The following is a 25,519-nucleotide window of genomic DNA, read 5'->3' on the forward strand; positions in this document are numbered from 1 at the left end:
CTGTAAGTCGGCACTCTTCATTTGTAGATGATATTTACATGCAAGTTAATATTAAACAGGAGGTTGAAACATATGATATTTAGTCTTTCTTCCGTTTAGTTAACATTTCTTAAAAGTACCACCAGTAACATCATTTTAATGGCAAAATGGAAATTATGTTGAAATATTGCAAAAACGATTTAAATCTATAATGTATAAAAACACCAGCATAGTCATACATATAAACAGGTGTAGCGGATGGATGAATTTTAAACAAATATTTATTGCTGTTAATGACTGACAGACAAATGCTGTGTTATCTAAACTTACCACGTTTTGTTATATATTGCTTAGGTTTGCTTGGTTCCTTAAATAAATTTAGTTTTATAAATGGTCACATAAATCCTTTGAGATATTTCTTTGAGTTGTGTCTAATTCTCAGTGCTTTAAGAGGAAATCTGGTCTGTAAATGTTTTTCATTTAAAGTGTCACTTGTCAGACACTCCCTTGAACTCAGATTAACAGTTAAGATAACATTGCGGAAAGTTTGGAATTTAGCCCTGTCTGTCCAAGAGTTATATAAGCACCCTGCACTTTAGGAATTTATTACAGTAACGCCCAAGGAGTAGAAAGAAATATAGGGACACGGTTAGAAAAGGGAAATAGGCAGAGAGAGCACACTAAAATTCAAAAGAATACTCATAATTAGAATGCTAAAAGTCTAAGAAAGAAACTTTGGACAGCTAACAGAACATGATAACTATTCAAGGAGGTCAAGCGAACAACTAACTTTAGGAGTAGGCAAAGAGAGTGAGGGTCTCAAAGTGTATATTTAAGGCTACTAATCCAAGGATCATTTAAGAAAAAACATAAAGGAACAAGACAGAAAGACATAACACAGTATACTTTAAGGCAAAAAGAAAGATTTCAACAAGAGTAAATTAGGGAGGAAACCAAAAACAGGACTAAAAAGGATAAGAGGATATTCCAGAGGACGTTTTTTGTGGTGATGGAAGAGGAACTGCTGAGCTATGAAGAAGCCATTAAGAGGGCAGGTGATGCTATTCATCGGTTTCCTCTAATAGATGTCCAGGGTGTCCCTCTCATGAGCACCATTGCAGACAACTGGAAATCAATCTGGGAATTCTGTCCTGACTCATCAGACATACTCATCTCTACTTATCCTAAAGCAGGTAAAAAAACTGTTAAAAAAAATAACTTGCTAGTCATCCTAAGGTCTTGTGTTTTTTATGTCCACTGTAAGACCAAACTACACTGTTTACTGTACTTTGCATTCTTTCTTGACACCATTTGAGCAATGGATTTAAAGGAACAGTCCACCCAAAATTAAAATTCTTTCACAATTTACTCACCCTTAATATGAATGAATATCCGTCTTCTGTTGTGGGAATACAAATGAAAGAATCTGTCTAAGATCCACTGAATCTATGTCCTGACATAACATCACATGAAAAAAAACCTAATGTGATTGTGAACTATATATATGGCATTCAAGCAGAACGTAATGGCATTACTTTAATGATTAGATTAAATAGTTTCTATTCAGGGGGTTCTGTCAGTCTGAGGGTCAAACTATGTGTGAATATTGACATGTCTCTATTTCTCATGACCAGGGACTAGGTCTGCTGGATCTCACAGTCAGGGGTAATGTCCTGTTGCCTTTAGATGCTTTGGTTAAAGTGGTCATCCCTGAGGCTGAAATAATAAAATAGCAGAAAAGGTACTGGCAGCTCATTACCTGGACATTATCCATTAATTTATGAGCATTTCCGTTAACTCTAAAACACAATTAAAAAAATCTTTTTTAAAATACAGGTAAAACACCTGTAAAAAAATAAATACAGAAAAATCCTTCAAATTAATAAACTACACTGAGCTATTACACTGATATTTTTTTAGAGTAGCACATTCTTAATAAATAATCAAGAAAGAAAGAAAGAAAGAAAGAAAGAAAGATTATTGTGACTTCAGCACTATATTCTAAGTCTGATAATCAATGTTCAAATCTTTTTTTAGAAGTAACATTTAAAAAAAAAAGAAGTTAAATCTAAAAAACCTGAGCAAAACCTTTCTCTAGTCTAAGCAAACATCTCATATCATTCACATGGATTTTCCTGGGTCAAAAATGGTCATCAGTGGTGGTGGACAAACACAGTCATCCACACACACATAGTACAAAGTACCCTACCCCTGTGAACTGCGAGCCCAACACTGACAAAAAATCCAAAATAAATGCAAAAAACAGTTTGTAATATTAAGTCATCTTTTGAGTTAATTTATTCATTTAGAACTGTAGATTTAAATGTAAAAAGTCACTGAGTGACTGATTTGAAAAGTGAACAGTAAAGTAGCACATTACACATGACATTGAAACAGTGTTAGGTCTATCAAGACTTAATGGACAGATCCTTTGACATATCAGAAACAGATATTAGTATCAGTATCAGTTCCATCCATTGCTGTGGATATCACTGTCAATCCGATTCAATCTTACATTTAAATATGGCTGTCAGTCCAAAAACATTGCAATGTATAGTTAGCAGCATGAAAATATATAGCTAGAAAGCGAGCAAAGATCACTGCCATTATAATCACTGAAGCTTTCAATTACAACCTGGTTTTCATTGACTGAAGCGAAATGAGCACGGGGTGCGATCACGGCAGGTTACGCAGTACTCGTTCCCTCTTCTAGAGAGAACCGAGGTTACGTTAGGTAACCGAGTATGTTCTCTTACGAGAGGTTCTCTCGTACTGCGTTATAGCATTACACTACTACGGGAACCCCTTGTCAACGCCGTGCGCACCAAGCATCCAATGCATAAGTCCCAGGGGGAAAACACCCGGGGGACACAGCTAAGTGGGAAAAAGGCGGCCAACAGAGTAGGGCCGCATATGTACATAAGCACACAGTATGGGGATATATAGAGCGGCACAGCTGGTCTGTACTGGATAATATTGACCCTTATAGTGCAGCTCGACCAGGAGAGTTGAATCAAGACTTTAGACTGACAGAAGTCTAGCCTGCAAGGCGGGAACTTCCAGGTGATAGAACCTAACAAATGTAGAGGGGGAGGCCCAGCCTGCCGCTGTACAAATGTCCTGAATAGAAATCCCGCTGGACCAAGCCCACGACGAGGCCATGCCTCTAGTGGAATGAGCCCTGACGCCCAGAGGGTACTGCAGGTCTTTAGACGCATAAGCTGCCGCAATAGCGTCCACTATCCATCTGGACAGGCTGTTTCGAAGCAGCGAGACCCTTGGTGCGCCCACCAAATGAAACAAAGAGCTGCTCCGAGCGCCTGAAGGCGATGGAGCACGCAATGTAAATTCTCAGCGCTCTAAGAGGGCAGAGGAGGTTACCATGGACCTCGCTGCCGGATGTCGGCAAAGCAGAGAGAGAAATTATCTGCGCTCTGAACGGGGTGCCGATCACCTTGATCACCTTAAGGATTCTCAGTGGGTGTTTCACTGAGTGGGGAGAATCTATTTGTTATGGTAATCGGAACGGAAGAACTGTGTTTTGTCCACCGACTACAGCGTCTACAGAGTAGATGCAGTCTCGCAGTCGGATGCAGTCCCGGCCTGCGAGGGGTGATGAGGCGTGCAGGACGAGGCCGAGGGCCGTGGGACAATGGTGCGAGGCTGGTGGCGTGATTGATAATGAGCGACACCTGCACGATGCACCGGTCTAGTATCTCTCACGGAGGAGTGGAAGCATAAAAGGAGGAGCGACGATGGAGAAGGACAAGAGAGGCCAGGATTGGATTTTATTTTATGTTTTGTTTCTGTTGTGGCAGCAGTCGTCCGTGAGGGACTACAATGGACCAGAAGAACGTTGCTGGGTACATAAAGAAGACATTCTAGAGCCCACTCTACTCACCACTTTCGATACCTCACATCCAGATTGTCCAGCCCCCCGTGGTGAGGCCAGCTGGGGGTTTCACCGTCACAGGTTTCACCGTCACTCCCTCACAACAATCACTGTCACCTGAGTACTAATCACCTGCACCAGTCGCTCATCAGCCATGGACTACTTAAACACACACCTCAGTCACATTCATTGTCTGTTCTCCCAAGCGGATACAAGACTAACACTCTATGCTCTACTTACCCGTGGATGACTTATCTAAGAAGATTCCAGTTCCTACTTCAGCGTTCCACGATCCTCCACTCCATCGTCTCTCTCCTTCATCTCCGTGCACTTCCCCTGTCTCCGTGGATTCTCTCCTGTCAGCGGCAACTGAGGTGTGTGTATACCATCCCTTCCCTTCGTTCATTCAGCTATATTAAAGAAAAGACTGTTACTTTCAGCCTCCATATCATTATCGCTCATTGCTCTGTTTCTGATACCTGCCTGTTTTGACTCACTCTCTGCTGCGTCAATAAACTTGTGTATAACTGTTCTCCCGTTGTGCTCTCTGAGTCTGCATATTATTACAGTCATCTTGTGGCCCACAGAAATTTGCTGAGGCCCCCTTGTGGGCTCCAGCCCCCTAGTTGAAAACAACTTGTCTAATGTTTGTATCTGTGTTGAGGCACAACCTGGACTCAAGAGATAGTGGATCTTCTGCTGCACAATGGAGATGCTGAGGTGTGCAAGAGAGCGCCGACAGCTGTCCGTATTCCATTTCTGGAAATTTGCGCTCCTCCACCTATACCGTCAGGTACAAATTTCTGTGCATGTTTCATCTATACTTATCACAAGGTTTTTGTTATATGAAGAATGTGTCAGTGCATCTGTGTCTACACCACTCATGTCTTGAACATATTTTTATGTTATGCTTCATTTAGGGCTTGACTTACTTAGACAGATGAAACCACCGAGAGTAATCAAAACTCACTTGCCCATTCAACTAGTGCCTAAAGGATTCTGGGAAAATAAATGCAAGGTAATAATTTAATTAGAACAACAAAGTATGCTTTTGATCATTTCAAATACAAGGTCAAATTTTGGGTTATTTTCATTCTTCCTATCCAAAGCAAAAGATAACAAAATGACCTGTCTCTAGAGTGTACTGGTAATAGGCACTCAGCAATATAATGTTAAAACCCTTTGATCTGCCTCTGACCACATAGTACCACAAATCATGTCCACTAGCTGCCCTGCCTGCTTTTCCCCAGGTCATCTATATGGCCCGAAATGCTAAGGATAGCCTTGTAAGCTACTTCCACTTTGATCGTATGAATCTTACCCAGCCAGAGCCAGGACCTTGGGATGGATACATTTACAAGTTCATGAAGGGGCAATGTGAGACTAAACTACATATTTAAATAGATAATTCACCCAAAAATGAATATCCTGTCATCATCTAATCCTCTTCATGTTGTTCCATACCTGTGACATTTTGTTTTCTGCAAACAACAAAGAAAATATTTTGACTAATCTGTCAACCATTTCGACTTACACAGTGTTCCATTTTTGTGGTGAACTATCCCTCTACTATACAATAATGTAAAATGTAATTGAATCTGGAATCTTTGCTTACTCTGTACTCTGTTTTTTTTACAGTAGGTTGGGGCTCTTGGTATGACCATGTCAAAGGTTACTGGAAGGAATGCAAGGAAAAGAATATTCTCTACATGCTCTATGAGGACATGAAGGAGGTATAGTTTTAGTCCAGCATATCCTTTCAAGTCCTGTCATTTTGCTAAAATCTGATTTATCTTTTATTTTATATCCTCTTCTTTCTCACCAAGAATCCTCTTAGGGAGATTAAGAGAATCATGCACTATCTGGACCTGTCTGTTTCTGAGGATGTCATAGAAAGGATTGTGCATTTGACATCTTTCCAAGTCATGAAAGACAATCCAATGGCTAACTACTCCTCCATCCCAAAACCTGTGTTTGATCAGTCTATTTCTGCCTTCATGAGAAAAGGTTCATATAAAACCATACTAGAAATTTCTTAGTATTAGGGTTTGACGATGCACTTAGCTCATGAGACGAGATGATAAACGATATTGGGTTCACCAGATCGAGACGAGACAATATTTTAACTACAGGTGAAACTCAAAAAATTTGAATATCGTGCAAAAGTTCATTTATTTCAGTAATTCAACTTAAAAGGTGAAACGTCTCAGGTTACGACTGTAACCCTAGTTCCCTGAGAAGGGAACGAGACGCTGCGTCAGTGGCGCTATGGGAATGCCCCTGCGTGATTACGTCTGAAGCACGTATGTCAACTAGTCCAGTGGAAAGAGTGAAAGTCACGGGCGGGTGACGTCATGTCCAGGAAAGGATAAAAGCACATCCGGTGCAACCGGCGTTAGCTTCAAGAGCCGAAGCAAAGTCGATCACAGGGATGCAGGAAGTATGGCAGGGCGATGCAGCATCTCGTTCCCTTCTCAGGGAACTAGGGTTACAGTCGTAACCTGAGACGTTCCCTTTCGAGGGAGCTCGCACTGCGTCAATGATGCTTTGAGAACGAGAATACCTAATACGCCATACTTACAATTGCCTGATGTAAAACTGTCAGCAATCTAAGTATGAAACACCTGAGACCCTGGGGCAGCGTCCAGCTCCAGGCTATAAAACCTCACAAATGTGAGTGGCAAGGACCACCCTGCCGCATCACAAACCTCTTGAAGGGAAACCCCTGATAATAAGGCTTTAAAGGCCGCCATACTCTTGATAGAATGAGCTCTGACCACCAAAGGGCTCGGCTGGCCAGAGGACTCATAGGCAAGAGAGATAGTTTCAACTATCCACTTGCTGATTGTCTGCTCAGAGGCTGGAAGACCCTTCTTATGGCACTTTTCCACTGCATGGTACGGTACGGTTCGGTACGGCACGGCACGCTTTGGCGCTTTTCCACTGCATGGTACGGTACGGCTCGGTTCAGTACGGCTCACTTATCGCGCATTTCCACTGCATAGTACGGTACGGAGCCGAACCGAGCCGTACCATGCAGTGGAAAAGCGCCATTAGGTGATCCAAAGCAGACAAACAACTGATCTGATTTTCTCCACGGGGCAGCCCTGTGGACATAAGTATCCAGTGCTCACACTGGACACAAGAGATACAGTTTTTCCTGGTCCGAAGAAGCAAACAGAGGACGACAGGAAGCCTGCAGCACAATAGGCCTCGGAATATTGGTCGGCACCTTAGGGACGTATACCTGTTTAGGGTATAAGAATGCCTTGACCATCCCGGGTGCAAACTGGGAGAAACCGAAAGGGCCTGAAGGTCTCCGACTCTTTTGAGGGACGAAATAGCTAGAAGAAGGATGGTCTTGAATGTCAGAAATTTCTCTGAAACAGAGTCTAGGGGCTCGAATGTAGGCCCTGACAGGCCTTCCAAAACTATTGCCAGATCCCAAGCTGGCACCCTAGTGCGAGTTGCAGGCCTCAGCATCAAGGTGCCATGAAGGAAACGTATGATCAGGGGGTCTCGACCCAATGATGTACTACCCACCGGGGCGTGGAAAGCCGCAATGGCCGCCACGTAGACCTTTAAGGTGGATGGACATAAACCTGATGCAAAGTGATCTTGCAGAAACTCAAGTACTGTACTAACTGAACAGTTAACTGGATCCCACTGATGCTGGTGACACCAAGAATAGAAAACTCTCCACTTTAGTGCATATCATTTCCTCGTAGCTGGAGCTCTGGAGCTTAGGATGGTCTCAACAACCTCAGTTGAGAGACCACTCTCTATGAGTTGGGCCCCCTCAGAGGCCAAACCCATAGTTTCCAAATCTCTGGGTGGGGGTGAAGTATTGTGCCCCCTGCCTGAGACAGAAGGTCTCTCCTGATCAGGATCTCCAAGGGAGGGCCGTCGAGGAGATGAATTAGGTCGGTAAAATTCGACTTGGCCAGCGTGGTGCTACTAGCAGTAGACTTATTCCATCCTGGCGGACTCTCTCCAGAACTCCTGGGAGCAGAGCAACAGGGGGAAATGCATATAGACGTAGCCTCGGCCACGCCTGCACCATAGCGCCCAGCTCCAGGGGTGAGTGAGGGAAAACCATAGTGCACAGTGCGGCCTTCCATTACCGCTCCCCAGTCGGTGAGGGTAGCATCTGTCGAGATAGCAGCTCAATGGCAAAGAGCTCCCAACACTGGACCCTTGGATAGGAAACAAGGTTTCCTCCATATAATCAAGGCGCGGAGACACCCACCGCATGATCTTGATCATACGAAGTGGGTTTCCCCTCAGGGAGAACCCTCTGGTCTTGAGCCACCACTGCTAAGGTCTCATGTACAGCAGGCCAAAGGGTATCACATTGGACGCCGCTGCCATGAGGCCTAACAGTCTCTCGAACTGTTTCACAGTGCGTGACTGGCCTAGCTTTAGCTCTTTCGTGGCTGTGAGGATAGCAGCTACACAAGCGGATGACAGGACGACTCGCATCATGACTGAATCCCATACCATACCACATCAAGGAAAGTGGTTCTCTGTAGTGGAGAAAGCACACTCTTCTTGGCATTGAGTACCAACCTCAGTTTCTTCATGTGAGCAAGGATGATATCTCGATATCGATATCTATAACTCAGGGGTCGGCAACCCGCGGCTCTTAAGCGCTTTTATTCATATCAGATACACATTGTGTAAGTAGCTTTACATTTTACCCTATTCTTCTCCCAGTTCACCAGCCACTTACTTTCATGTATTTCGGGAGAAGTGGATGAATTGACGTGTTGTAAATCCAACAGATTCCGATTCTCTGAACAGTGGCACAAACTAACATGGTGCCGCCCATCGCGCATACAGCTCAACTAACGCGATCGTTATAAAGGTGTTTATACAACAAAACACATCCACATGCACATATTTGACAATCGGAAATATCAGTGTTTCATACTATAGATAATAAATGTGTGAATATTTTTAATAAAAAAGGAAAAATTACATAAAAGCAGATCATCATACGCACAACCGGCGTAGCGTCATAGAACGTCTCTGAAAAGGTTCACGCCCACTTTTAGGGGAAAACAAACCGGCGAGCGCCACACAGTATCGGACTGAAGACGTGTATTAACCTTTACAGTCTATGATATTAACCCTTAAAAACATGCCAAAGAGTTGTTGTGTGGTTGGGTGCACCAATAACATTTGTAAAAACCCCAAATTAAAATGTATTCCTTTGCCACGTAAAGCGAAACATCCGGACAGAAGGCAATTATGGCTGCAGGCAATACGCCGAGAAGACAGCAACAGGAGGAATTGAATTATTGAAGAAATGTATTTACCCCTATTGTGTATTTGTATTTAAATACCCCTCTGACAGGCTTCGAGGTCCAATAGACCCCAAATACCCATAACGTCACTTTTTTTGAAGACCCTCAGAGAGTTAAATACATTTTTCCACACAGTATTTTTTATTTTAAATACATTTCCATGTATTTATGCCCATCTCTGCCTGCCATCATCATCCATATCTTGCTTTTTATGAAAATATCATGAATTACAGATGATGCTATCGAAAGCTAAATCAGGCTCGTATGGCTGGACAGAAAAGTGCACTCACTAAATATAAAGACATAATATATACATTTAAAGATGTTTACTTCTTAAAACCAAAGTAAAATCATTCACTGGCTACCTGGTGACTCAATGAGGTACGAGTAAATGTCCGGGTAAGACACTTCTGGCCACTGGGTGGGGTTGTTGGACCAATTTGGCGCTGGTAGAATGAAGGGACATGTTTTTAAGTTGGCCAAATTAAGTTTATAAATGTATCGTTCACGCTCTATGGAAGGCAGGGTGGACATATAACTACTCGACATATTTCATCTAAGTGATTTCTTAAGTTATACACGTGTACGGACGTTGTTTTGTAGCGCTATTTTGTATTGAAGTCTATGGGGAATATGGTTTGTTTTCCCCCAAAAAGGGGCGGTTACAAAATTTACAGTTAAGTTCCCGGATGTGCCGGTTGTGCGTATTGATTCAGCGCTGTGTTGTGGTTGCGCTGTCACGTGACAAGCAATGACGCGTAACCATGGAAACAATAAAGTGACAGATTCGAAACAACGGTCGCCTTGCTCATTATGTATTTGTAGCCTACTTATCATTTTGATACTAGGGGGCTAATATAGACACTTACAGCATGTGTTGCCTTCATTATAAGGCTTATGTAAGGCTTTTAATTTTTTGCGGCTCCAGACAGATAAAATATTTTATTTTTGGTCCAATTTGGCTCTTTCAACATTTTGGGTTGCCGACCCCTGCGCTACTGGTCTGATTCCGCCAGAATCAGCCAGTCGTCGATGTAGTTCAGAATGCGAATGCCCTGCAGTCTGAGTGGGGACAGAGCTGCATCTATGCACTTTGTGAACAGTGATGGAGCTAGACTTAATGGAAGCACCCGAATGGAAGCACTTTTTGGATGAGGTGGTTCTTCCTCAGGAAGAATCCTCAGGAAGTAGACTCTCTGCTGTGTCTTCTTAACCAATAAGGTTTTAAGGTCCTCCTCTATGTGCACTCCCAGGAACCGGAATTCCGGGACCCTCTCCACACATTCCCCGCTGATGAAAAGGGGCTGAATATCGGTTTTATTCTTTCTGTAATCTATTATCAACTCCTTGGTTTTGGTGGTATTGAGGACCAGGTTGTTATCCATACACCACACAGACAGCTGCTCCACCTCATCCCGATAAGTTGACTCATCTCCCCCAGAGATAAGTCCCACTACGGTGGTGTCATCCGCAAATTGAATGATGCTATTGCTGGAGTGAGCAGGGGTGCAGTCGTGGGAGTACAGGGTGTAGAGTGCGGGGCTGTACAGTGCTGAGACTGAGAGCTGATGAGATGCGGGGGCCTACTCTCACCCTCTGGGAGCGATCTGACAGGAAGTCCTTAATGTAACGATTCTTGCTCAAATAAAGGGAATATAATTTTAATAACTGATCATGAATATGATCGGGGATCGCATACAGAGATTACATTTTCCCATAAAGGGAACACGTGCCCATGCGTCTATATGGACAATTAAATACAAGGGCTTTATAATCAATGATCCATACAGGTAGGCAAAAATAGATCAATTATGTATATTAATAATCAATCATAACAAATTATAATATGGGGGGGGGGGGGGGGTCAACGTTGTAAGTACGTTTAAACCCACCCAAATACAATCCGACTACGCCACGCCACCCTGTAAAGAAACGGGGAACTAACCAAAATAAGGGACACAAATTCGTAGGCTGAAGTAATCCGAGAGAGGCGTGTGAACAATGTACAAAAGACTTTATTCAAATCACCATAAATAGTTAAAATGTTCAATGATAATCAATGCCAAATGTCAGGTCACGATCAAGCACTGTCACAATCAGAAACTCTGTGTACTGGACAAAATAAAAATATCAATTTAAAAATACTCAAAACAAAAATAAACAAAATAAATAATAAAAGACACAGGCTTTCCAGCGGCGGGGGCAGGCTAGATGGAGTAAAGACCCTATCTGTGGATTCGTGTAACACACACACACACGCACACATAGTGAGAGGTGAATCCAAGCAGCACTGCACTCCACACAACTGCACCACCCCCTGTGATACTCCAAACTAGCTAGCTGTAATGAATAGATTTCACCGGAGGCAAGATGTAGCGAACCCAAATGCAACTTTAATTATAAACATAAGACCAAACATAAAACAAAGGCTGGAAACCAGAACAAGCGACAGGAAACATTCAATACTAGACAAAGACACAGGGCAAACATGAGGGCTTAAATACACAAGACTAACGACAAGACAAGGGACACCTGTGAACAATAATCAGACTATTAACCAATGACAAGACACATGGCAGGATCACATGACAAACGGAAATCACATGACAAGACAAGAACCAAGAACAAGAAACAAAACCCAAACCGTGACATAGCCCCCCCCTTTATGGGCGGCTCCTGACGCCCAACATAACAAAAGGCAATAGTTCAGGAGGGTGGTGCAGTGGAGGCGGTCTTGGGGGAGGGACGGAGGGCCAGGAGTGTGGGCGGACCTGGGCCGTGAAGGTGACCAGGGCGGATCAGGCGACCAGGGCGGATCAGGCTGTGCAGGCCACCAGGGCAGAGACGACCCTTCAGGCGGCCAGGGCGGAGACGACCCTTCAGGCGGCCAGGGCGGAGCACGACGTGGGCGTGGCCACGGCGGAGCAGTCGAACCCTCGGGCGTCAAGGGCGGAGCTGTTGGACCCTCGGGCGTCCAGGGCGGAGCTGTTGGACCCTCGGGCGTCCAGGGCGGAGCAGGCTGTGGGCGTGACCACGGCGGAGCAGTAGGACCTTCGGGCGGCCACGGCGGAGAAGACCCTTCGGGCGGCCACGGCGGTGAAGACCCTTCGGGCGGCCACGGCGGTGAAGACCCTTCGGGCGGCCACGGCGGTGAAGACCCTTCGGGCGGCCACGGCGGTGAAGACCCTTCGGGCGGCCACGGCGGTGAAGACCCTTCGGCCGGCCACGGCGGTGAAGACCCTTCGGCCGGCCACGGCGGATGAAGACCCTTCGGGCGGCCACGGCGGTGAAGACCCTTCGGGCGTCCACGGTGGTGAAGAACCTTCGGGCGGCCACGGCGGTGAAGACCCTTCGGGCGGCCACGGCGGTGAAGACCCTTCGGGCGGCCATGGCGATGAGGGATTGCCCCCCCAAAAAATGTTCTTGGGGAGAACAGACACCAGCTCAGGAACAGACAGCATGGCGGCAGCCGTCTTGTCCGGAGACACTGGCTCGGCGGACGGGACCAGCGGCGAAGGAAGCTCTGGGCTGGACGGGACCAGCGGCGCAGGATCAGCGGGCTCTGGCGCAGGATCAGCGGGCTCTGGCGCAGGATCAGCGGGCTCTGGCGCAGGATCAGCGGGTTCTGGCGCAGGATCAGCGGGCTCTGGCGCAGGATCAGCGGGCTCTGGCGCAGGATCAGCGGGCTCTGGCGCAGGATCAGCGGGCTCTGGCGCAGGATCAGCGGGCTCTGGCGCAGGATCAGCGGGCTCTGGCGCAGGATCAGCGGGCTCTGGCGCAGGATCAGCGGGCTCTGGCGCAGGATCAGCGGGCTCTGGCGCAGGATCAGCGGGCTCTGGATCGGCAGGACTGACGTGAAGCTCTGGCTCGGCAGGACTGACGTGAAGCTCTGGCTCGGCAGGACTGACGTGAAGAACAGGTTTGGCAGAACGAGACCCTGGGTTGTGTTTGCTAGCAGCCCTTCTGGCCGATCGCACAGACGCCAGCGGTGGGTCTGTCATGCTGGATAGCAATCTTGGACGTCCAGAGTCCGATCTGGTGGCCGGTCTGAGGGCTGGCGTGACGTGAAGAAACTCAAGCTCAGCGGGACTGACGTGAAGCTCGGCAGGACTGACGTGAAGCTCTGGCTCAGAGGATACCGTGGGCTTGCGGGGCTCCTCATCCGCAAAGCCTACAGTGCACGACGAGCCGCTCCACATCAGGGCAAAGTCAATATACTCCACCATAGTGTTACGAGGGGTATTGGCTGGCATGAGCTGGTAAAGTTGTTCATTGAGTCCATGGCGGAACATGTCCTTTAACACAGCATCATTGAAACCCTCCCCATGGCAAAGCTCACAGAATTCCTTAACGTAATCCTCGACTGGACGGTTTCCCTGGCTGAGGCGGAAGAGGCGGATTGCTGGGTCCATGATGTGGTCTAGTATTCTGTAATGAATAGATTTCACCGGAGGCAAGATGTAGCGAACCCAAATGCAACTTTAATTATAAACATAAGACCAAACATAAAACAAAGGCTGGAAACCAGAACAAGCGACAGGAAACATTCAATACTAGACAAAGACACAGGGCAAACATGAGGGCTTAAATACACAAGACTAACGACAAGACAAGGGACACCTGTGAACAATAATCAGACTATTAACCAATGACAAGACACATGGCAGGATCACATGACAAACGGAAATCACATGACAAGACAAGAACCAAGAACAAGAAACAAAACCCAAACCGTGACACTAGCAAGCCTCCCAGCCTCGGGTCAGCAGTGCCTAGAATACAGCAAAACAAACAAAACAAATTAAATTCCATAATATAATGAAGATATTTCCAGCAAAATAAACAAAGACATTTATAAAGAAACACTATTACAATAGCAAACTTAAACTACTGAAAATATAGAAAACAAAATACTAGTAAACAACAATATAAACAACACCAAAAAAAAGTAAAATGAATGCAACAGTTCCAATGCTCACTGAAGAAGGTCCCAGAATCAAAGTTCCCCCACACTAGCGTGGAGACACTTAACGTTATCAGGGCACGAGCGATGACATTAAAAATGCCCTAGATGTGAACCAGCCCAAACACAGCAGGAAAGGAAAAACAGCAGCGCATCCTCCTTTAACAACGGATATAAACTTCCGTCTTCAGAAAACGCGACGGGAGAGACAGCTCAGCGCACTAAGAAAGAGAAATTCTTAATTAAACACTTATTTCGTGAAAAAGAGGAAGCAGATTGATCACGCTTACCCAAAGCAATTCCTCGTGCCACACGGAGTGTATAGTCGCTCACAGCTCATAATGAATTAGCATGCAGGAAAACTTTTCACTGATTTCACGGCTAAGAGTAAAACAGATAATTAATCGCCCAATGCCAAAATAACAGTAGGAAAAGAATCACGCACATACCTGACATGCAGTGGACAGCCTATTACCCAACCAGGCATAACACGCACTAAAAAAAAGAGAAAGTCTACATTTAAAAATTCACCTGCTCACGTCTATTAGCCAAACAGCTACAAACTATTGGCGCTTTTCCACTGCATGGTACGGCTCGGTTCGGTTCGGTACAGTTCAACACGGCGCGGAGCGGTTCGGCTCGCTTTGCTTTTCCACTGCGTGGTACGACTCAACTCGGTACGGTACGGTTCGGTTCGCTTTAGCTCGGTTGCTTTTCCACTGCAGTTAGTACCGCTTCAAAGTGGGTGGGACTGATCGTTAAGTTGTATGTCCGGTGGTAGCCGTGTGCGGCTAAGAGCTGTGCTACTTCCGCTCCTCGGCAATCAACAAAAGGAACGTCTGCACCTCGTCCACTGACCACGATTCAGCCATTTCTTTTTTAATTTTTTTTAAAGTTATTTTGTCAAGTAAATACTCTAAAAACAGGTGCTACTGCGTTGGCTGTTGTCTGGCTATTTAAATCTAGCGAGTTTAGTGTCTCGTATCGCAAATACAATGACGCTGAAGTGACTGACCAATCAGTGATGTGCAGTGTTTTCACGTCACGTTTAGTATCGGTACGGTACGCTTGGAACCTCAACAGAGGTGGTACCATTTAAAGCGAGCCGAAGCGAGCCGTACCGTACCGTACTATGCAGTGGAAATGCGCCATAAGTGAGCCGTACCGAACCGAGCCGTACCGTACCATGCAGTGGAAAAGCGCCAAAGCGTGCCGTGCCGTACCGAACCGTACCGTACCATGCAGTGGAAAAGCGCCACAAGAGAAACCACGCACCGTCTACACCAGCGCGCGCTCAGTATGGGCGGTCCCGGTCGCGACGCATACCAGGTGATCTAACTCCAGCCTTAAAATACCATCAGTGCCACTTCCAATAGGTGGGTGACAATCATGCACCAATTAGCCAATAAAACTGAACTACGTCACCCACATTGCCACACTTGTATAGAATCTCACGGAAAGGCTATTTTTCTGGCCATGAAAAGTAACTCTCCTTTCTATAACAAATACTAATTTAAGTATCACAAATGTAAAGCTTGTTGCTTAGATCGAACATTTAAGGGACTTCGAGATATGAACATTAGGCAGTTCCAGTAGATGAATATAATGCGTTTAATAAATGAAACAAACAAAAACATGTGACTACAGTTAAATACGGAATATATATATATATACGACAAGATAGTATAGTGAATAAACGAAAGAGGAAGAAAAAAGAAAGAGAGAGAATGAGAGAGAGATCACAGAATGATCGCAGAATGGCAAGATCACAGACAAAGAACCTTTCTAAGAGCCACCAATGAATAAAATCTCCCTGAGCGGGGGTAAACAGTCATAACGTTTTAAAAGCTTGTTGAAACTAAATACTTGCTTGGCTGAGGGAAGGAGGGTGCGTTTGGTCCTTTGTCCGCTTGTCCTCAAGGTTCTTGAAAGTGAAGTTGCTTTGAAGAAGATGGAAGTGAACGCATCTTCGAGGGGGTTGATTGTGAGCATTGTGAGAGGCTGCCGCTTCGCACGCTCCACTCTCGCTTGTCACTCTTTGAGGAGAGTGTTCAAGTGAGCGTTCCCTGCGGCTCGGGCCCCGAAGCTTTTGACGTGGTGATCGCAAATGGATCTCACGGCGGGGTTTGAGATGGGCCCCGCTCTTTCTCAACCTTTACCCGTGGGATCCAGTGCTCTATCTCTGGAGTTGGAAGCCCGCCCCACGATTCCCTCCACTCTGGAAGAGGCACCGGTGCTTCAGCTGTCTAGTTCCGAGGAACTAGATGGGCTGAGCATCGAAATGGGGGGAAAAGAAACAGCTTCTTCCCCAGCGCATGAGGAGCTGGTGGAGGTATTAACTCAAACTGTGTATAAGTTGAATATTGAATGGCCAGCCGAGAAACAAGGCGCTCATCCCAAGAGCCTTTTAGATGATCGCTTTCTTACATCAAGCACAATACCTCCACCTAGGGGACTTCCATTCTTAACTGATTTACATAAATAGTTATCAAGAACATGGAATAAACCTTATTCATCAGTTTTTAGCCCTGAGGTTCTCGTTTATTCTGAGATTAAAGGGCCACTTTATTTTACAGTGTCATTGTTATATATGTTACATGTACTTACCATAGTAATAACAGTAAATTATGCATAATTACATGCAACTAACCCTCAACCAAAACCTAATCCTATCCTAACCCTATAGTAAGTACATGTAGTTGCTTAATATTACTCAGTACTTAAATATATAATTACACTGTAACAATGACACCTTAAAATAAAGTGTAACTGAATATGGTAGGCCGTATGGTTTGCCGAAATATGGTATGCCGAAAGTAGAACAACCACTTGCTTCATATCTCTCTCCAGCATCGGCATCGTCATTGAAGTCCCCAATGCTGCCCACTAAACCTTTAAAAACTTCATCAATGTTAGTGGGTAAAGCATATACGGCAGCAGGTCAGGCCAGCACATGCATTCAGACCATGGCTTCACCGGGCCACCGATCTGTCTCTCCGAGCCACTAAAGAGACCGCCCGTGCTATTGGGCGATCTATGACAGCTAATATGACTTTGGGGAGACACCTTTGATTAAACCTTTGGGACGACAATCTCAGCCGAAGTCTTCTAAGCAGCAGACCGATCTGAGGGCCGTTCTGCTAGCAAAGAAGTCTTCGGCAAAGAAGAGGTCCCGACGTTCATGGCATCAGACTTCTGAGGGTAGCCCCCTCCGGAGTGGAGCGGTGTTCACCTCATTATACGGTGCCCGCTCCACCTCGGTGCCCTCAGGAGGCCGTTCTGCCATCTGCGTGATTCAGCGTCTCAAAAACCACAACGCTGCGTCGGACTCGAACCCTTTGAGGGTCGAAAGTCAGTCAAATCAGGTATTTCCTGCCAATATTCTCCAGGTCACCGAAGCGACGACTTCTATTACACCAGAGGCCAGCCTTGAAAGGCTGGTTCCCTTAGTAGATTATCTGTCAGAGTGGAAGATTCTGCCAAACATATCTCAGTGGGTCCTGCATATAGTAGAAAAAGGGTACATAATCCAGTTTGGTTCTCATCAACCTCACTACAACGGGGTGTTACTCACAGTGGTACACCCAGAGCAGGCTCTGGTGAAAGCACTATTAGCGAAAAAAGCTTTAGAGCTGGTTACTCCTGCCAACAGAGATTAAGGGATCTACAGCCGGTATTTCATTGTTACAAAAAAGGATGGTCCAAAAGAAGGACCACCTTTCTTGGTGTTGTATGGGATTCAGTGACAATGAAAGCTGTGCTCTCGCCTGCTCGTGTCGCCTCGATCCTCACATTTGTAAAAGAGATAAATCTTGGACAGTCACTCACTGTAAAACAGTTTCAAAGGCTGTTGGGTCTGATGGCAGCCGCATCCAACATTATACCATTTGGCCTGCTGTACATGAGGCCCCTACAGTGGTGGCTCAAGACCAAGGGGTTTTCCCTGAAGGGGAACTCGACTACGTATGATTAAGATAACAGGGCGGTGTCTCCGTGCCTTGGTTATATGGAGGAAACCTTGGTTTCTATCCCAGGGTCCAGTGTTAGGAGCTCTTTGCCATCGAGTTTTGCTCTCGACAGATGCTTCTCTCACAGGCTGGGGAGCGGTAATGGAAGGCCGCTCAGCTCAGGGTCTTTGGAGGAGTCATCATCTTTTGTGGCACATAAACTGTCTGGAGATGATGGCGGTCTTCAATGCGTTGAGACATTTCACAGGTGGATCTGTTCGCGTTTTCAGGATATGATGCACTGTCCACTTTTGTTTTCTCTTACACATCCAGCCCCATTGGGTCAGGATGCCATGGTGCAGACGTGGCAGAGGCTACGTGTGTATGCTTTTCCCACGATCACTCTGCTCCCAGGAGTTCTGGAGAATGTCCGCCAGGACGAAGTGACTGTTCTGTTAGTAGCTCCATACTGGCCAAGCCGAGTGTGGTTCTCGAACCTGATATCCCTTCTCGGCGGCTCTCCGCCGGGGGTATCTATTGAAAGATATCCTATCATTATACGTTTCCTTCGTGGTACCCTGAGGCTGAGGCCTGCAGTTCATACCAGAATTCCTGCTTGGGATCTGGCTCTGGTTTTAGAAGGTCTATCTGTCGCTCCCTTTGAGCCTCTCAAGTCTGTTTCAGAAAAATTCTGACCCTCAGAACTGTATTCCTTCTAGCCATTTTCTCACTGAAAAGAGTAGGAGATCTCCAGGCCATGTCGGTATCTCCTTCATGCCTTGAGTTCGCACCCGGGATGGTCAAAGCGTTCCTCTATCCTAAACCCGGTTACGTTCCTAAGGTTCCAACCAATGTGCCATGGCCTATCGTTCTGCAGGCGTTCTGTCCTCCTCCCTTAAAGGATTTAGACTAGGATAAACTGAACCTTGTCTGTCCAGTCAGAGCACTGGTTACCTATGTCCACAGATCTGCCCAGTGGAGAAAGTCTGATCAGTTATTGGTATGCTTTGGGCCCCCTAAGAAAGGCCTTCCTGCATCCAAGCAGACGGTTAGCAAGTGGATAGTCGAGGCTATCTCTCTTGCATATGAGGTTCTGGGCCAGCCATCACCTTTGGCCACTAGAGCCCATTCTACTAAGGGTATGGCGGCCTCCAAGGCCCTTATTTCTGGGGTGTCCATTCAAGAAGTTTGTGATGCAGCTGGCTGGTCTTCGCCGCTTACATTCGTCAGATTTTATGACGTAGACATGGATACCCCGGGGTCTAGACGCATCGTGAGTTCCCTCGAAAGGGAACGTCTCAGGGTTCTGACTGTAATCCTAGTTCCTTGAGTAGGGAACGAGACCATGCGTCACTTTTCCATACTTCCTACATCCCTGTGATTGACTAACGCGGTTCTAACCGGATGTGCTTTTATCCTTTCCAGGTCATGACGTCACCCGCCTGTGACGTTCATTCTCGTCATTGGACTAGTTGACACATGTGCTTCAGACGCAATCACGTAGGGGTGTTCCCAAAGCGTCATTGACGCATCATCTCGTTTCCTACTCAGGCAACGAGGGTTACTGTCGTAACCTGAGACGTTTAGCTATCATTATACAAACCACTTATGGCAGTTGAGCAATCATAATCAATTATTCTGAGGCTTATGTAATAAAAAATTATATACAGCATATTGTGTTCAAAATTATTCAATAAATGTGTTTGTTTTCACAGGAGAGGTCGGTGACTGGGTTAACCATTTCACCCCAGCTCAATCCAAGATGTTTGATGAAAACTATGCAAACCAAATGAAAGATGCAGACATTCCTTTCCGCTTTAGCATTCATTAATAATTTGTGCAACATTAAATAATTACAAAAATGTATTACAGAAAATAACCTTTTTTTTCTCTCAGAGCAAATAAAATTTCAGCATTTCTATAAAAGTTTAGACCTATATCAGACTTGGAGCAATATGCTTTCAGGAACTTAAGCGTTATCATTTATAGCTTGATTAATTTACAGTTAAGGTCAAGAGAATTGACCCTTCGATAAGCCCCGCCCTCCTTAGGTACTGTTGCTACGCCTGGCAAGCTTTCGCGCCTGGCACGTCTATTATAGTGTGTATGCACCGGTGTCAAACATTCCCAAGGAGATAATTTGTAATTTTTGGCGAACAGATGAAATATCTGAGAGAGCGAGACAGAAGGGACTGCAGTATGCATTCGAGGGATATATTCACAACATAATATGCAACCGATTAGAGAATAATTTAATCAAAATTGAAGCTAAAGCCTATAGGCTTAACGTTACCAGCGCAGCAGCTGCCTCATTCGCCGACCATTCAAATGGGAAACACACAAATTGAGGAACAGCTATGTTCATGCACAGCAGGGTAAGTGACATGTGAAAATAAATTATAATCTAATAATTATAAATCAAACAGCTTATCCATAAATCTTGTGGAATAACACTAACACCGGGAGAGTCGCGATCGGATTGGGGTAACGTAACCTTAAAGTTACTCAGGGGTAGTAAGCCGTCGATTAACAAAATGCTTAAAGGGATAGTTCACTTTGAAATTAATTTTTGATATGTTTTAGCTTACCTCAAGGGCATCCGAGATGTAGGTGTCTTTGTTTCCACAGTATTTTCAATTTTGATATTTTTAGGTCAAACCGTTCTTGTCTGACATTCATATCATGCAGGTCTATGGGGTCCACCTCAAAGAGCATGCACAGAGAAGTCCAAATTAAACATGATTTAATGACTCGTAAATGTAAGTACACATTGATGGCCTAAGACACAAAACGAGCGGTTTGTGTGAGAAAACGAACCGTATTTATATAGTTTTTACCTCTTGTAACACAGCCACGTCAAAGTGATCTGAGGGCGCTTCCTTCTGTGTGACGTGTACGCAGATTGGTGCATAGATATATATATATACACTAATGTCGCATTAAAGACATTCGTTCCAATGAACTGCCGTAGCCAAGGCGACATCTAGTGTATACATCTATACACCAGTCTGCGCACACGTCACACACCAGGATGCGCTCGCGCCCTCAGATCACTTTGACGTGGCTGTGTTACAAGAGGTAAAAACTATACTGTTCGTTTTCTCACACAAACCGCTCTTTTCTTGTCTTAGGCCATCAATGTGTACTTACATTTACGAGTCATTAAATCATGTTTAATTTGGACTTCTCTGTGCATGCTCTTTGAGGTGGACCCCATAGACCTGCATGATATGACTGTCAGACAAGAACGGTTTGACCTAAAAAGATCAAAATTGAAAATACTGTGGAAACAAAGACACCTACATCTTGGATGCCCTTGAGGTAAGCTAAAACATACCAAAAATTAATTTCAAAGTGAACTATCCTCCGTCTTGCCTTTAATCGTCTTATTTTACGTTCAAATATATGCATTATGAGCAAAGAACCGTCATTATTTCAAGCAATATAAGGTTAGGTGTGTTTGTTAATCCTGTCGACTCTTAGTTGTGAATGGGGCGTCCCACACTGCTTGATCCACGCCTGGCATTTCTCCACTTGGCTTTTGGGTTTCGGGAAGGAAAAAAACTCCACCCCACATTCCAAACTTTTAGGATACCGGGTATCAGATTTGCACAATCCATACGCACAACACCTCGCATGTTACCCTTGCTCGAAAGCTTGCCAGACCTCCCGCGCATAGTTACGGTTGCTTTGAAATGTTGATATCATGCAGATACACTATGTATTGTTATCTAACTGGATGTTTTTTTTTTTTAATTTATACAAACCAATAAAACAAATAAAATCCATTCATGTTTGTTATGTTGCTTTCCTCTCTGAAAATGATATTGCTTTTTGGCGGATGATGACCTGGCTTTTGTTATTTAAAGGAATATGTTACAAGCTCCTCCCAGTCTAGGGTTGGGAGAAGGTAACCGGTTTAAATAAATTTAAAAAAAAAAGTAAACGAGGAGGGTTCTCTTCAATCCTCTGCCCCAGAAATGTGAGTCAACACCACCAGATATCAAATTAGAAGTATTTATTGTACAACTGAAAATAGGGGTTCAATCTTCAGGAGAAGGTCACCAAAACAACAAAGAAAAAAGAATCTTACTATTAGAAGGAAATCTAAATGACCTACACAGGTAAAAGAAAATAAATAAACAACATAAGCTAACCTCCACTCCCTGACTAAACAAAAACAGGGAATAACGTCTTACAAAATAAAAAGGGTGACTCAAACTCCCTACCAGTCCCCATACAAAGTAAAAGTAAATACAATACCTTTTAATACCGAACAAATAAAGAAAAATTGAGAAAGAGAAATAAAATGTAGCCAAGCTACCTGCTATCTCCCACACCAAAGGGATGTTCAATTTGATAGCACAACAGTTTCACAGAGAGCACAACAGTTTCACAGAGAGCACAACAGTTTCACAGAGAGCACAACAGTTTCACAGAGAGCACAACAGTTTCAGAGAGCACAACAGTTTCACAGAGAGCACAACAGTTTCACAGAGAGCACAACAGTTTCACAGAGAGCACAACAGTTTCACAGAGAGCACAACAGTTTCACAGAGAGCACAACAGTTTCACAGAGAGCACAACAGTTTCACAGAGAGCACAACAGTTTCACAGAGAGCACAACAAGTCTGGTGCAGGGGAGAAGTGAACCTCCTCAAGCAGTGTTCACTCTGTCCTTTTATAGCAGCTAACGAGCCTCCTGACGAGTTTCAGGTGTGTCCATTTAGCTGCAATGCAAGCAGAGTGAGGGAGAGCAAGAGAGAACACACAACAAAAACAATATTTCACAAAGTAAAGCAAATACAGAAAAGAACACTGTACACGATACGTCCCTGGACGTAACAAATAGTTCACTCAAAAATGAAAATTCTTTCATTAATTACTCACCCTCATGTCGCTCCATACCCGTAAGACTTTCGTTCATCTTTGGAACGCGGGATAAATGACTCTTGCGCCCGACACAAATCGGGTTGGTCTGAAGTAGCTTTATTATTCATAGGCGTGGTTTGGGCGTAACGTGAAATAAACCAATCAGAGCGTCATCTCACATTCCCTTTAAGAACAGGCGCGCTTGTTCCATGGCGGATTTATAACGGCGGATTTGCCAGCGCACGCCAGCGGTTCACAGCCGAGGAGACCGACGTTCTCGTCAGGGCTGTAAAAGACAGAGAAGTGACATTGTATGAGGATGGGAGAAACCCAAATTAACTTCGGTTAAAGAGGCGTATAATAATTTGGGTAAACGTGTAAGCTAGATTTATGCCTATTTTTTCACATCTTCATGGACACAACAATGATTTCCCTCGTGTGTTAATATGTTTCTTTGTAATAATGTATGATTTTCAAAAATGAAAACTGTCCTGCGTCTGTTTAGATTAGAGAATCAAAGTGTATGCGCGTTTTTCACACGTTACATAATGGCCAAGCATGCACCCTTAAAATACCATGGGCCCTATCTTGCACCCATGCAGCGCATTTGACTTTGTACAGCGACGCATGTATCATTCCTATTTTGCACCTGCATATTTACTGCAGAAAACTATTCACCTGCAACACATTTCACAACTCAACATGGCTGCGTTTGTGTATTTCATGCATGTAAGTCTGATTTTATCATTTTTTTGTCACAGAAAATATTTGATATTTTGTGAAAGACAACTGGATATAATATTTGAACGTTTAGGCTAAGGTTACCTTGACCTTTAAATCCATTACTAGTGAGAAAGAGAAACATGTCCAATACTATTAGATAGCTTGCTGTTGACATATTCTATTCTATCTAATGTCACCTAGGTCAACAAAATAAAAGTTGAAATAGAAGTTAGAACATTATTATATATATATTGTCGCTGTCGGGCGGAAACCTTGTATCTCCATATTTCTTCATTTTTATTTGTTGTCATAAATGATAAATCAATGCTATCGGTCACCCTTTACGTCTGTCAGAACAAGCCAGACAGCCTGTCATGATGAACCCATACAAATTGAGGGAGAAGCATAGCTCAGAATTTGGATTCAATGGTAACATGACCATGGTAAGCTGTGTCGAAGAAGGGAAAGGCTGTTATCCTCCTGAGCACCATGCATGATGAAAAAAAGTGGATGATAACAGTGTTAAGAAACCAGAAACTATCCAATACTACAATGTGCTGGATGTTGCCACCCTCAATGCCTACACCAACTTCCCTTCACAACACGCTGATTACATAGGTGATGTGACCAATGCACAAAGCTTGTCATGCCCCATATGAAGAGGCGCTTGGAGGGCACCTCCAAAAAATCCCAGGATGTCGTTTGGGAAAAGAGTAGGGGTTTAACCCTGGCATCCTGGCCAAATTTGCCCATTGGCCTCTGTCCATCATGGCCTCCTAATCATCCCCATATACTGATTGGCTTCATCACTCTGAGTCCTCTCCACCAATAAGGTTGTGTGTGGTGGCGTTCTGGTGCACTATGGCTGCTGTCACATCATCCAGGTGATGGCGCTGTACCCGTGATTTAAGATGGTGCTATACCCGTGTGATTTTATTTTGTCCGGTTTTTTTTTTCATTCAGTCACATTCACAACAATTCACTACAGTACAGCAGTACTGTAGTAGTTGCACTACACTACAGTTCAATTTCAGTGTTATCGGTTATATGTGTGTTATGTGTGACAAAGTGGCCAATACACATATTTCAGGTGTTACAGTCAATGTGTTGATCTAAATAACTCTGAAATTGGTTATTTTAACAAAAAAAAATTTATTCTTTTGTTTTATCACACTTGCATAGAAGGGTAATTTTTGACCCCTGTGTATTGTTGTGGCAAAAACAATACTTAAACAAAAACAGCATCACGGCAAAAGAGACGTCAAGATCCAAATTGTATTTAAAAGAAAAAGATACATTTATTCTTGCAAGAATAGTTCCCATTCTAGCCACACAGGCTAGCTGCAGGCTGGGGTGAAACCCCCAGCCTTTACAGACCAGTTTGCAGGCAGAAGTGAGACCCCGAGAAATGGTTTGCTGGTAGTTTTATAATGTTCTCATCAAAGCTGTCTCTTGCACCCACCCCAGAGGGCAGGAACTGAGGAACCCCCTCTCTACAAAGTCTCTACAATGGCCCTTAACCCCCACTGTTTACACAAGAAGGAACAAAGAAACTTTATGACTACCCAGTCTACCCTTAAGACCTCTCCCAGCCCGGAAACATTCTCAGGCTCATACCTCCAGCTGTATCAACGTTACAACATAAAGCTCAAAATACAGAACACATCATTCATTTGTTAAATCATTGAGAAAACAAAATAAGAAATAAAAGATTAAAATTGCCACTACAGTGTAAACTTGATGTGTTAACACAAAACCTAAGAAATATTAAAATATGAATTTGTAAAAATTGAAAACAAGATATTTGGAATATTCATAAATCATGGAATTCATA

The 25,519-nt window shown here is 44.4% G+C and overlaps 1 protein-coding gene across 1 annotated transcript; it reads left to right on the top strand.

Moving 5' to 3' along the window:
- Positions 1–586: 586 nt before the first annotated feature.
- sult1st6 (sulfotransferase family 1, cytosolic sulfotransferase 6) lies at positions 587–22,927 on the top strand. Its single transcript, XM_079596416.1, has 7 exons — positions 587–1,172; positions 4,536–4,664; positions 4,792–4,889; positions 5,122–5,248; positions 5,510–5,604; positions 5,698–5,878; positions 19,806–22,927. Exons 1-7 carry the CDS (start codon positions 989–991, stop codon positions 19,919–19,921), a joined length of 930 nt encoding a protein of 309 aa, XP_079452542.1. The 5' UTR covers positions 587–988; the 3' UTR covers positions 19,922–22,927.
- The last annotated feature ends 2,592 nt before the right edge of the window (positions 22,928–25,519 follow it).

Source organism: Phoxinus phoxinus (assembly GCF_949152265.1).
Source record: "Phoxinus phoxinus genome assembly, chromosome: 21".
NCBI lineage: Eukaryota > Metazoa > Chordata > Actinopteri > Cypriniformes > Leuciscidae > Phoxinus > Phoxinus phoxinus.